The sequence below is a fragment of the Carcharhinus amblyrhynchos genome, chromosome 5 (genome assembly GCF_965287045.1).
Source record: "Carcharhinus amblyrhynchos chromosome 5, sCarAmb.v2.hapA, whole genome shotgun sequence".
Lineage (NCBI taxonomy): Eukaryota > Metazoa > Chordata > Chondrichthyes > Carcharhiniformes > Carcharhinidae > Carcharhinus > Carcharhinus amblyrhynchos.
The window spans coordinates 13,391,251-13,404,126 of NC_137328.1; the positions used below are offsets into that span (position 1 = coordinate 13,391,251).

Sequence of the window (12,876 nt, forward strand, 5' to 3'; positions counted from 1 at the left end):
CATACGAGTTATCTTCTTGTCTTGAGGAGCAGCATTGGGAACAGAGATCAAGGCTGGTCCACTGTGGACTTGTGGGTGAGCCAGCAGCGGGCATTGGAAATGGAAGGGGTTACGGAGGAGAGTCGTATATCACAATGACAATATGATGAAGCAGGTGAGGCCATCTGGGGGGGCGCCAGTAGTGACATGGCCAGCAGCATGTCTGCTGAAAAAATATTTCAACTGATTCTGCCAATTTTTTGAGGCAATCAGAGGGAAAAAAAAACCCCAGGGTTATCACTGTTCTAACTACTGATTTCAGTTAAAATATACCAGAATTTCTCGATAAAAACAGAAACATAGAAAGATGTGTGGCACAGGAGGACGCCATTTTGGCCCATCATGTCTGTGCCAACCAAAAAAGGAATCCCATCTTCTAGATCTTAGTCCATCATCTGTCAGCACCTCAAGTGCAAATCCAAGGCCAGAATTTTCAGGTTAATGGGAGCTTGGTTCCCATCATCCGAAGGGGCAGTTGGGAACATATCCACCACGCTGGACTCCAGCAGGCCTAATGCCATTTCACTCCCTAATATGCATGGGAAAGGCAGCACAGTGGCACGGTTAGCACCGCTGCCTCACAGTGCCAGAAACTCAGGTTTGATTCTGGTCTCTGGTGACTGTGCGGAGATTGTACGTTCTCCCTGTGTCTGTGTGGATTTCTTCCAGGTGTTCCGGTTTCCTCCCACAGTCCGAAAAGCGTGCAGGTTAGATACCTATATCCCTTTGCAGTCTTTCAGCATCTCTGCACACCTTGCTCTGCCACTCATCTTCATGTCATCTGCAAATTTTGACATACTACACTGGGTCCCCAACTCCAAATCGTTTATGTAAATCGTAAACACTTGCAGTCCCAACACTGATTCCTGAGGCACACCACAAGTCACTGATCACCAACCAGAAAAACACGCATTTACCCCAACTGTTAGTTAACCAATCCTCTATCTATGCTAATACATTACCCATAATGTGCACCGTGCACCTTTACCTTAAGTAGCAGTCTTTGGTGCAGCACCTTGTCAAATGCCTTCTTGAAATCCAGATACACCACATCACAGGTTCCACATTGTCCACTGCGCATGTAATGTACTCAAAGAATTCCTCCAAATTAGTCAAACGTGACCTGCCCTTCATGAACCCATGCTGCATCTTACCAGTGGGACAACTTATATCCAAATGCCTAGCTATTTCTTCCTTGATGATAGATCCAAGCATTTTCCCTATTACAGAAGTTAAGCTAACTGGCCTATAGTTACCCACCTTTTGTCTACCTCCTTTTTTTAAATAGTGGCATCACGTTTGCTGTTTTCCAATTTGCGGGAACCACCCCAGATGAGGTCATGAGGGTCAAAGGGTTGGCCTACCTTACCCATGGCTCCGTCTTTTATCCATTGGCTCCTATGGCCCAAGGGCTGCCACAGTCAACCCTACTTCGGGCCTTAACTCTTTAAATTGCCACTCAGCCTCTATCCACCAGGAGGCCAACTGCTTCCTGAGCTACCCCTGGCAAACTAATATCAGGGAGCCATCCCCACATCATTCCCCACTCTTTTCCACTCCCATCACCACAAGACTCAGAATGCTCAGCGCATTAATCCTGTTTCTCTCTCCACACATGCTGCCGGACCTGTTAAATGTTTCTAGAACTTTCCACTGGCATATGTACACTCTGGAGCTGGTCAACCCCCTGGCCAACTCTCTGCTGGTGCTGAGGGAACCAAAGTTAGAAAAGGAGAAGGGATAAAATAAATAAAATGTTGGAGAAGTAAACAAAATGAAAGTGAGAGTGTTTTTGATACCTGACAGGTAGTAGCATTGCTGGGTCGATTGCCAAGAGCTCTCTATGGGTGAAATTAGCCTCTTTCTAGGCACTGGCCTAGGCACTGGTATTATCGCTGGACTGTTAATCCAGAAACTCGGCTAATGTTCTGGGAATCTGGGTTGGAATCCCGCTACGGCAGACGGTGGAATTTGAATTCATTAAAAAAGGAAATCTGGAATTAAGAATCTACTGGTGACTATGAAACCACTGTCGATTGTCAGAATAAACCCATCTAGTTCACTAATGTCCTTTCGGGAAATAAATCTGCTGTCCTTACCTGGTCTGGCCAATATGTGACTCCAGAACCACAGCAATGTGGTTGACTCTCAACTGCCTCCAAGCAATTAGGGATGGGCAATTAATGCTGGTCAGCCAGTGACACCCATTTACGAATAAATAAAACAAAACTCTAATTGACTTTGTCTCTGCATTTCTCCCTCTATCCCATTTTCCTCCTAAAATCCGGACATGTTTTTGAAGGTTTTCCAATTTGTTACCACACTTGTGACAAGGCAATGTCAAGCAGTAACTTACAAAGTAATAATGAGAATGACAACGACTGACAGAAACAGGAGATCGGATTATCTCCATCCGCAGAAGTGACATGACTGATGCTGAAGCATAGGAGGATAAACTGATGTGACAACATGAGCTTGGATTGCGTCTGCACATTGCCAAGTGGGTTGTCATCACTCCCTGATTATCTGACAGCAGAAAATTCTTTTCCGATGAATATGTTATCATTTCGCTCACGCTTGGATGTGACTCCCAGACAGAATCCTGTACAGGTTGGACTCAGGACAACAGAGAAAGGGCAGCTGCTTCTTCTGCTTTGGTTGTGTCTATGTTGTATGATTCTATGATTACAGTGGCACAGCAGTTAGCACTGCTGCCTCACAGCACCAGGGACCTGGGTTCAATTCTGGCCTTGGGTGATTGTCTGTGTGGAGTTTGCACATTCTCCCCATGTCTGCATGGGTTTCCTCTGGGTGCTCCGGTTTCCTCCTACAGTCCAAAGATGTGCGGGTCCGGTTGCTGGTCATGCTAAATTGACCCTAGTGTTGGGGGATTAACAGGGTAAATATGTGGGGTTACGGGGATAGGGCCTGGGTGGGATTGTGGTCAGTACAGACGTGATGGGCCGAATGGCCTCCTTCTGTATTGTAGGGATTCTGTGATTCTATGATTCTATTGCGTAGATGTCATAAACGAATATTCATATTCAACCAACATTTCTATGGTTTGTGTTAGCTAATCTAAACATGAGCCACTGATGCTAGCCCTGATAATTTTGGTGGTAGCTCAAACCAGGCTTCCATATGTTCGTCTCATCCATATGCACTCGGCAGTGTTGTAAGCCTCAAGCCCATCTCTTGTAGCTAATGCACACTGGCAGCTACTCAAACATGACAGCCAGATTGCACCACATTGATTGACAAAGTGGGCAGGATTTTACTACCTCGCTCATCTCGAAACTGTAAAATCCCACCCAAGGTCAACAGACCTTCCCCTTGTCCGCCCCTCACCAGCTCCAATTCCTGTGTCAGGTGGAGCGGTAAAATTCCAGCCATTTTCTCGTTAAACCTTAGAAATTTCCACTTGTAAAGGAAAAGTTCATAAACGCAGAAATCTCTGAACATACTAAAATGGTGGGCAGGAAAAGTCTATCTGGTTGAATAAGCTTGCCTCACATTGTCAAAATGGCTGAAGCAACATGCTTGGACTTCCCTACCCCTCAGCAGCTACTCCAATAATGTCCAAGGAGGAACTAAAGTCAGATTAAAAAATTTTTCTTTGACCTCCTTATGCAAACAAAAAAAGTAATACCTGGAATGGGCGGGTTGTCATATGAGGAAAGAGTGGAGAGGCTTCGCTTGTATCCATTGGTGTTTATAAGAGTAAGAGGCAACTTGATTGAAACATATGAGACCCTGAGGGGTTTTGACAGAGTGGATGTAGAGAGGATACTTCCTCTTGTAGAACTAGGGGCCATTGTTTAAAAATTTAAGATGAAGTTGAGATAACTTTTTTCTCTCAGAGAATTATTAGTTTTTGGAACTCTTTTCCTCAAAAGATGGTGGAAGCAAAGCCTTTGAATATTTTTAAGACTAGATAGATTCTTGATAAGCAAGGAATAAAAGGATATCAGGAGTAGGATGGAATGTGGAGTTAAGATCAGACCAGCCAGCTGGCACAGTAGTTAGCACTACTGCGTACAGCGCCAGGGACCGAGTTCGATTCCTGGCTTGGGTCATGTCTGTGTGGAGTTTGTATGTTCTCCCTGTGTCTGCATGGGTTTCCTCCAGGCGCTCCGGTTTCCTTCCACAGTCCAAAGATGTGCAGGTTAAGTGGATTGGCCATGCTAAATTGCCCCTTAGTATCAGGGTAAATTAGCAGGGTAAGTACATGAGGTTGCGGGGATAGGGCCTGGGTGGTATTGTTGTTAGTGCAGGCTCGATGGGCTGAATGGCCTCCTTCTGCACTGTAGAGATTCTATGATAATAACTTGTGTACATCTCTTTAGGTTTCAGAGGGACAAAACATAAAAATGTCGCTGGTGGGGGAATTCAGTCATGACCTTTGCTCAATGGCAGCTTCTTGTCTGCAGTTCTATTGCTCGTGGGGAGCGATGGTCTAGTGGTATTATCACTAAACTATTAATCCAGAAACTCTGCTAATGTTCTGGGGACCTGGGTTTGAATCCCACCATGGCAGATGGTGGAAATTGAACTCAGTATTTAAAAGTCTGGGATTAAGAGTCTGCTGCTGACCACAAAACGAATGTATGAAAAACCCATCTGGTTTACTATAATCCTTTTGGGAAGGAAACCTGCTGTTCTTACCTGGTCTGGCCTACTTGTGACTCCAGAGCCACAGCAATGTGGTTGACTCTCAGCTGCCTTCTGAAATGATCTAGCAAGCCATTCAATTTCAAGGGCAGCTAGGGAAGGGAAATAAATGCTGGCCAGCCAGCGCTGCCCATGTCCAACAAATGAATTTTAAAAAAAGCATTTGAACACACATACAAGCTGATGTTTAATGAAGATACTGCAAGTGCACAGGGCAGGATTTTCCAGCTGCGCTTGCTCAAAGACCGGAAAATCCTGCATGAGGTTGTCGAAATCCTGACTTCTGAGATTGACTTTAATACAAACACACATTAAGGAAAGATACTTAACCAACCAATTATCTTTATTTTACTTGCTAGCAACAGGAGAGTCTTGACACAATGGGTCAGAGACACCACTCCACTGGACAAAGAAAGTCATCCTGGTTTATACAGTTCTGCAGCTCACAGTCAGTTGGACACAATCCAATCAAAAGCGTTACAAATGACATATTTTATGTATTGATCCAATAGAAAAAATACAGAACCACCCTGATCTGTGAGATCCTGATACCTCATGGGTACCCCAATATATCATCTCTAAGCCTGTCCTCTAGTCTCTTAGTCAGACATCATGTCACTATTTTGACAGCAGCCTCACAAAGCATCTTCACTAAAACAGTCTCACTTGGGCATCCTTTAATTGATAAAGAGGACCTACAAAAGCCATTCGTATTTTATGGCCTTGTCAGTGAAGTTAACTGAATTTTGAAGGGATGTGATCAACTCAGCTTGCCTTCAGGATATTCCCTGATTATAGTCCTGATAAGTTTGTTTATTCCCAATGTAATGAAACACACATATATATATATGTATATATTTAATATATATATATTGCTTATCAATCCAATGACTGAGCTTTTTTATCACTACCTACAGTTTCCAGAGGCATCATCATGTTACCATTAATTTTTGTCAGTTCCCACTAAGTCCCCTACCATAACTCTTTTGTTAGCTAAGACATTAATATCTTTCTGACTCTGTTTTGATTAGAAACTGTGAAGGCATCTTCATTAAAACTCACTCTTGTATCAGTTGTTTCTGATAAGGTGTCTGATGAGGCAATTAGTCTCTTATATGGCCTTGTGATTCCAACAGTTGGGTGCTTTAAAGGAATATCTCTAACATATGTTTGGGATCAAAGGGGCACTCTGTAACTGTGCATCAAAGTTTATTTGTTTAATTTCTAAAAATGTATAGAAGATATATTTATGTGTATGGACTAATTAAAAGTATTACATCTACCTTTAAAACTACAAAGTATTTAAAACACCCAATTACAATTACTAACAAACTTGCCCCTGTTGATAAAGTGAATTCTAAGTTGATTGAACAAAAACCCAAACCCAGTCTGGCAATTTTATAGTAGCCCTTTTTCTTTTCTATCTTTCTACAAGGTCAATGGACCTTGGCATGGTCTGTGTCCTGCCGCTATGATTCTCGTGGTGGGCAGAGTGGGAAAACTCCACCAATAGTGTCCATTAACAAACACATCTCAGACAGTGTGTTCCCCACTCAACACGGAGTATGTCTCTTGTCATTTGTTGAATGGTATGGAAGCCCCCTAGCATCTTGGCTAACATCTACCAACATCAAAATGAGACTTACCACATTGCAGTTGCGGACACCTTCCTGTGTGCAAATTGGCTGACTTAGTTCTCTTCATTACAACAGTGGCTGCAATTCAGAAAAGTATTTCATTTTTTAAGATGCAATACTCAGGAAAAGCGTGTTATATTAATGTATGTTTTTCAAGTCCATTTTATTTTATTTATTATTGACACATGTATTGGGATACGGTGAAAAGTACTGTTTCTTGCACACCATACAGACAAAACACACCATTCGTAGAGTACATAGGAGTGATAGAAATGAAAGCCCGCTAAATCTTCACTGTACTCCCTCTAAGGATGTCCTTGCTATAGAAGGTTTACCAGGCTGATCTCTGAGATTGCAGGTCTGTCATACGAGAAGAGGCTAAGTCAGTTAGGATTATATTCACTGGAGTTTAGGAGAGTGAGAGAGGATCTCATAGGAACTCATAAAATTCTAACAGGGCTAGACACAGTAGATTTAGAATAAATGTCCACAATAGTGGGGGAATCCAGAACTAGGGGCCATAGTTTGAGGATAAGGGATAAACCTTTTAGAACAGAGGTGAGGAGAAATTTCTTCACCCAGAGGATGGTGAATGAGTGGAATTCACGACCACAGAAAGTAGTTGAGGCCAAAATGTTCTCTGATTTCAAGAAGAAATGAGCTGTTTGGGCTAAAAGGGGTCAAGGGATATGGAGGAAAGGGGAGATCAGGATATTGAATTTGATGATCAACCATGCTCAGAATGAATGGTAGAGCAGGCCTGTAGGACCAAATGGACTATTCCTGGTTCAAGTTGCTATATGTCTGAGAGAGTGCAAAATGTTGAATTAGAGTATGGTTGCACAGGTTGTAAGAGTTAGACTAGAGCTTTAAAAGCTCATAATGAGCATAAAAGATAGAATAAGAATGGGACAGCTCACAAGAAGTTGCCCCAGTTCAGCGTAATCTTGAATTTGAATTTAGTGCTTTTAATAATATAATCTAAATGGTGATGAGTTTTTACTATCTAGACCCAATAGTTTTGCAAGAGTATAATTCTGTCTGAAGGAGATTGAGAATTTGGTGGCTTGCAGTATGTAGATTTTGTGTTGCCACTTTTTGCCTCTTATACTCACCCATGCCTCTTTAATGCTTTCAGTGCAGATGGACGTTTTGAGGTTTCCCTGATGACCAAGGCTATTGTGAAGCATAATGGAACAGTGAGGTGGACACCACCTGCGAGTTACAAAAGCTCCTGTACGATCGATGTCACCTTTTTCCCATTCGACAAACAAAACTGCTCGATGAAATTTGGATCCTGGACCTACGATGGTAACCTGGTTGATCTCATTCTGGTGGATGAAGACGTGGACCGAAAGGATTTCTTTGACAATGGAGAGTGGGAAATTTTAAATGCGACAGGGATAAAAGGGATGCGAAGAGATGGATATTACTCATATCCCTTTATCACCTATTCCTTTGTACTGAAGCGCTTGCCTCTATTCTACACATTGTTCCTGATTGTCCCTTGCCTTGGTCTATCTCTCCTAACTGTACTGGTGTTCTACTCACCATCAGATGAAGGGGAGAAGTTGTCACTATCCACCTCAGTTCTGGTCTCCCTAACCGTGTTCCTTTTGCTCATTGAAGAAATAATCCCTTCTTCCTCAAGGGTCATCCCACTGATTGGCGAGTACTTGCTGTTTATTATGATCTTTGTCACTCTCTCGATCATTGTCACCGTCTTTGTTATAAATGTCCACCACCGCTCCTCAACCACCTACCACCCCATGGCTCCGTGGGTCAAAAAGCTCTTCCTTCAAACCCTTCCCAAGCTACTGTGCATGAGGGGCCACACCGATCGCTACCACTGTTCAGAAGGTGCCGCTGACAGTCCGAAGGTCAAGCCAAAAGCGTTTGAGAAACACCGGCACAATGCCACAAGGAATGATGAAAATGCAGCTACAGTTGCAATCTTAGAAAAGGCAGCAGAATCGGTGAGATACATCTCTAGCCATATAAAGAAGGAGCATTCTATTCGTGAGGTAAGGAAAGGGGCAAGCCTCCAAAGTGTACACTGAAGGTTTCCACATCAAAGTCATATGTAAAGATGTCTACATTGGCCGAAATTCTACTGCCTGCCGACCAGGGAAATCAGAGCAGGCAAGGGGCAAACCATGGAAAGGTCCATTGACCTTGAGTGGGATTTTACTGTTTCAGGATGAGGAAGTCTGTAAAATCCCATTAGCTTCATTGCTATCCTTCATGACCCTGGATTCTAAGATATAACATAAGGCCATTAAAAAAAAGCCTACTTAAGAACTGTGATCAGTTTTTTTCTCTAACATTTTGCTTCTCCAACACTTCAATTATTTTTTCTCTTTTATGTTACGAACACTACTTATCGGTGAGATGATATCAATGTATAGACTGCTAACCCTTTGTCAATGTTAGAACAATAGATGCCCTGCAGTGCAGGAAGAGGCCATTTGACCCTTTGAATCTGTACCAAAAGAGCATCTTATTCAGACCCCCTCTCCAAACCCATATCCCCATAACTCCATACCATGGCTAATCCACCTAATTTGTACACTAAGGGGGAACTTTAGCATGGCCAATCCACCTAACCTGCACATTTTTGGAGTGTGGGAGGAAATCGGAGGACTGGAAAAAAACCCACGCAGACACGGGCAGAACGTGCAAACTCCACACAGTCACCTGAGGCTGGAATCGAACCTTGGTCCCTGGCGCTGTGAAATGGCAGTGCTAACCACTGTGCCACCGCGTCACCTGTCATCTATCCTGTTTCTCTGTGACTTTTTAATTGCCACTCTTCACGATTTCAGCCTCCTTCCAGTGGATCCTGTCCTTTTTATCCATTTGCCACCATATCTCAGACTGTATTTCCTTTGGGCTGCCGTACATCCCTGTTGTCTTGATATAACTTTCACTTTAGCAAATACTTCATATAGACTTCAATCCAAGAACTCAATGGAAAGACCTTCTCCAACTCTCCAACAGAAATCTGTCTTTAGCTCAGTGGTCACAGTTTTACTATCCACAGTGGCACGATGGATAGCAAAGGTGTTTAGGTTAAATGGATTAACCATGTGAGGTATGTGAGGTTATAGGCATAGGGCGGGGGAGAGGACCCTGGGTAAGATATTCCGTCAGAATGTTGATGCAGGCTCAAGGAGCTGAGTGACCTCTTCTGCAAATGCAGGGACTCTATGATTTTATGTTTCTATGATAAATTCCAGTTTTTCCTCTGGTAAATTCATAAGACCCATGGTGGCACGGTGTCACAGTGGTTAGCACTGCTGTCTCATGGCGCCAGAGACCCAGTTCAATTCTCGACATGGGTCACTGTCTGTGCAGAATCAGTACCTTCTCTCCATGGCTGTATGGACTTCCTTTGGGTGCTCCTGTTTCTTCCCACAGTCTGAAAAACATGCCGGGTAGGTGCATTGGCCATGCTAAGTTCTACGTCAGTGTACCCGAACAGGCGCCGGATGTGGTGAGTAAGGGACTTTCACAGTAACTTCACTGCAGTGTTAATGTAAGCCTACTTGTGGCTAATAAATAAATAAAAATAAACTCAATTCCCAGCTTGGGTCACTGTCTGTGCAGAGTCTGTGCATTCTCACTGTGTCCACGTGGATTTCCTCTGGGTGCTTCTGTTTCCTCCCACAGTCCAAAAGATGTGCTGGTTAGGTACAGTGGCTGTGCTAAGTTCTTCCTCAGTGTACCCAAACAGGCATCAGAGCGTGACAACTAGGAATTTTCAAGTAACTTCACTGCAGTGTTAACATAAGCCTACTCGTGATACTAATAAACTTGCAAAAAAAAAGACTTGGAATGCCTTTATAAACATTCTTTCTCCTTCTACAGGTTGTGGAAGACTGGAAATTTGTAGCTCAAGTCCTGGATCGGATTTTCTTGTGGCTGTTTTTGCTGGTGGCCATTCTTGGATCGGTGCTGATGTTTGCTCCAGCCCTTCAGATGTGGTCAAGCATCGTAATAATGCCCAGCGTAAACTATCATAACTAATCTCAGATGTTGGCACATTGACATTTTGGATCTGGTTGGCTAATGTTTAATTATTTTATAGAAGGAAAAAAAATTGATAATCCGTCATTTGGGAGTCATGCGAAAACTCTTCCATTCAAAAATAATAGGCAAGAGTTTTTGTTAAATTGTTTTGGGTTCTTTTCATTGCAATGTACCCAAAATGGGCAAAAACAGTAGTAATAGTGGAGGAATCTCAAAGACAAACTACACCCAGAGCAAAATTAGCTTCTATGATCATTTGCTTCTTTTTAAAGTCTTTGTCAATTATCTATAAAGAGTTATTCAGTCAGTATTTTTTTTATTGATAAGGCCATTTTCAGCTGTATTTATCAAACTGGAGTAAGCTGCCACACCTGAATATATCAACTATTAGATTTTGATGCAGTTAAGAAATTATATTCTGAATCGCTGTCCACATTTCTTAGTTCTACGCAGATTATTTGTTTAATTTATTTTATTATTTTATTTCATATGAATTATGTTTTACTTTGGTGATATGCAAACATGCCTGAGCACAAAATTGAACAAGGGAAGACCCAGATCACCAACTGCACCAGAGTGGCCCCAATAATACATGTTGTGCACTAAAAATCACAATAACTATTTCTATTGAAGAATAGGAGGCAAAAGCATCAGCACATGCTATTATTCCAGCACCGACCAACAACACTTGTTTCGTGTCTCACTAGTTTATCTATCGGTTGTGGTAATGATTAATTTGATTGTTTTTTTGACTACGATTGAAAGACATTCTGGCATGGTAATGGGAGTTACACCAGTCTATGATACATGGAGAAACACTTAGAAAATAAGAATACGGGGAGGTGGTGGTGTAGTCATCACTACTGTAGGCATTATCACTGGGTGAGTAATCCAGAGTCCAATGTTACGGTGCCCCGGTTTGGAATCCCACCACGGCAGATGGTGAAATTTGGAATTACAAGTCCATTGATAGACACAAAGCCAGTTCAATTTTCACAGAAAGCACATCTGTTTCACTGATGTCCTTTAGGGAAGGAAATCTGCCATTCTTACCTGGTCTGACCTACGTCTAACTCCAGATCCACAGTAATGTGGTTGTCACTGAAATGGCTTAACAAGCCAGTCAGTTCAAAGGCAATTAGGGATGAGCAATAAATGCTGGCCCAGCCATTAATGCCCACATCCCATGAAAGAATAAAAATACTGAACCACAAGCCTATATTTGTTATATGAAATGTTTGGATATATATTTGACTCAAAGGAACAAGAAGATTTTGTAGATGAAAGAGATTGCATTAAAAATGTGATTGAGACATAAATGACCAATCTAATAGATTGATTAAGGAGCCATCATTATGTTAACAATGCCAATTCTTTTCCTGCACCTAATGGTGCACTAAGACAGACTTTTGTCTGTTTCCATAGTTAGTTATTCCTGGAACAAGTTGCTAGTCTGTCACCAGGGGCTTTCAGCTTGAGGGGCACCACTCAACATTAAATGTGGCTGACCAGCAGTCTCTCCTGCCCTTACCTCCAGCCATTGGCATTTTGGAAGGATTTTGCAGGTTAATACACTATCCTTTTGGCTGCATTGTGGACACACTTTCCTTCGCTGTCAAGTTCACGGGTGGGACTTGAACCCAGAACTCCCGACTCAGGGGCAGAAACGCTACCCACTGCACCACCAGACCTGCATGTTAACAATTACAATGAAAAAAGGTATAATCAAATTAGTTCACCCTAGTGATGTCGCAAAGACAGCCAAGCGATCTTATTACTCTATTCAATGGATGGTGAGTGGATGTAACACTTGATATTCACGGCATTATTCTTTACATGTGTCTAACTTCCAGAGAGTAACAAATTGAGGACATTCAGATCTGTTACCACTTAATCTTGAGTTGCTTGATCACTCCTATATTACAAATGAAGTGCTACATTGATCCAGTTACAATCTATTAATCTGAGACCCACTGTGGATTTCAGTGTCCTTATATGCATGTAAGAATTATGCTATGTTAGCGTATGGGCTTTATTCTTCACAGTTATATTCACCTATAAACACCCTTTTCACCTCCAGTAACTGGTATATCGGCATATTGACATAAAATAAAGTGTTTTCTTGTTCTGAACATACCCTATAGTCTGTTTCCTATTTCCATCGCACAGAGTAACAGTGAAACTTAATATGATTTGTGTTGCAAACAAGATCCTCAGTAATTCTTGTCTAAATTTGGGTTGACTTGCCCTTCCCTGAGGTAAGAATGATGAATGGCCTTCTCCGGCACTGTAAGAATCAATCATTCTCTGACTTGACCCTTCCCAAGGAATCCTATTGCTCTGAAAAATAAACACACTAATCCACAGTCTCCTATTTTTTCACAGGAGCTCAAAACATTGGCTCTTTGGGCTTTCTCAGTCTGCCCTTTCATCTCACAGTTGGTCTTGGCCCTCCAGTGGCTCAGCGGTTAGCACTGCTGCCTCACAGTGCCAGGGA

General features: G+C 42.4%; 1 protein-coding gene across 2 annotated transcripts in view; it reads left to right on the forward strand.

The window, feature by feature from the left end:
- The window catches only part of LOC145342903 (neuronal acetylcholine receptor subunit beta-3-like), a 41,550-nt gene extending 29,035 nt beyond the window's left edge, over positions 1–12,515 (forward strand). Inside the window, exons 5-6 of one of the 2 annotated variants that reach the window (XM_080188481.1) lie at positions 7,486–8,371; positions 10,218–12,515. In XM_080188481.1, the coding sequence (XP_080044607.1) occupies positions 7,486–8,371; positions 10,218–10,376 (1,045 nt within the window). In that variant the 3' untranslated portion in view covers positions 10,377–12,515. The remainder of the gene's footprint in view (positions 1–7,485; positions 8,372–10,217) is intronic. The other variant, XM_080188482.1, reaches the window with a different exon arrangement.
- The last annotated feature ends 361 nt before the right edge of the window (positions 12,516–12,876 follow it).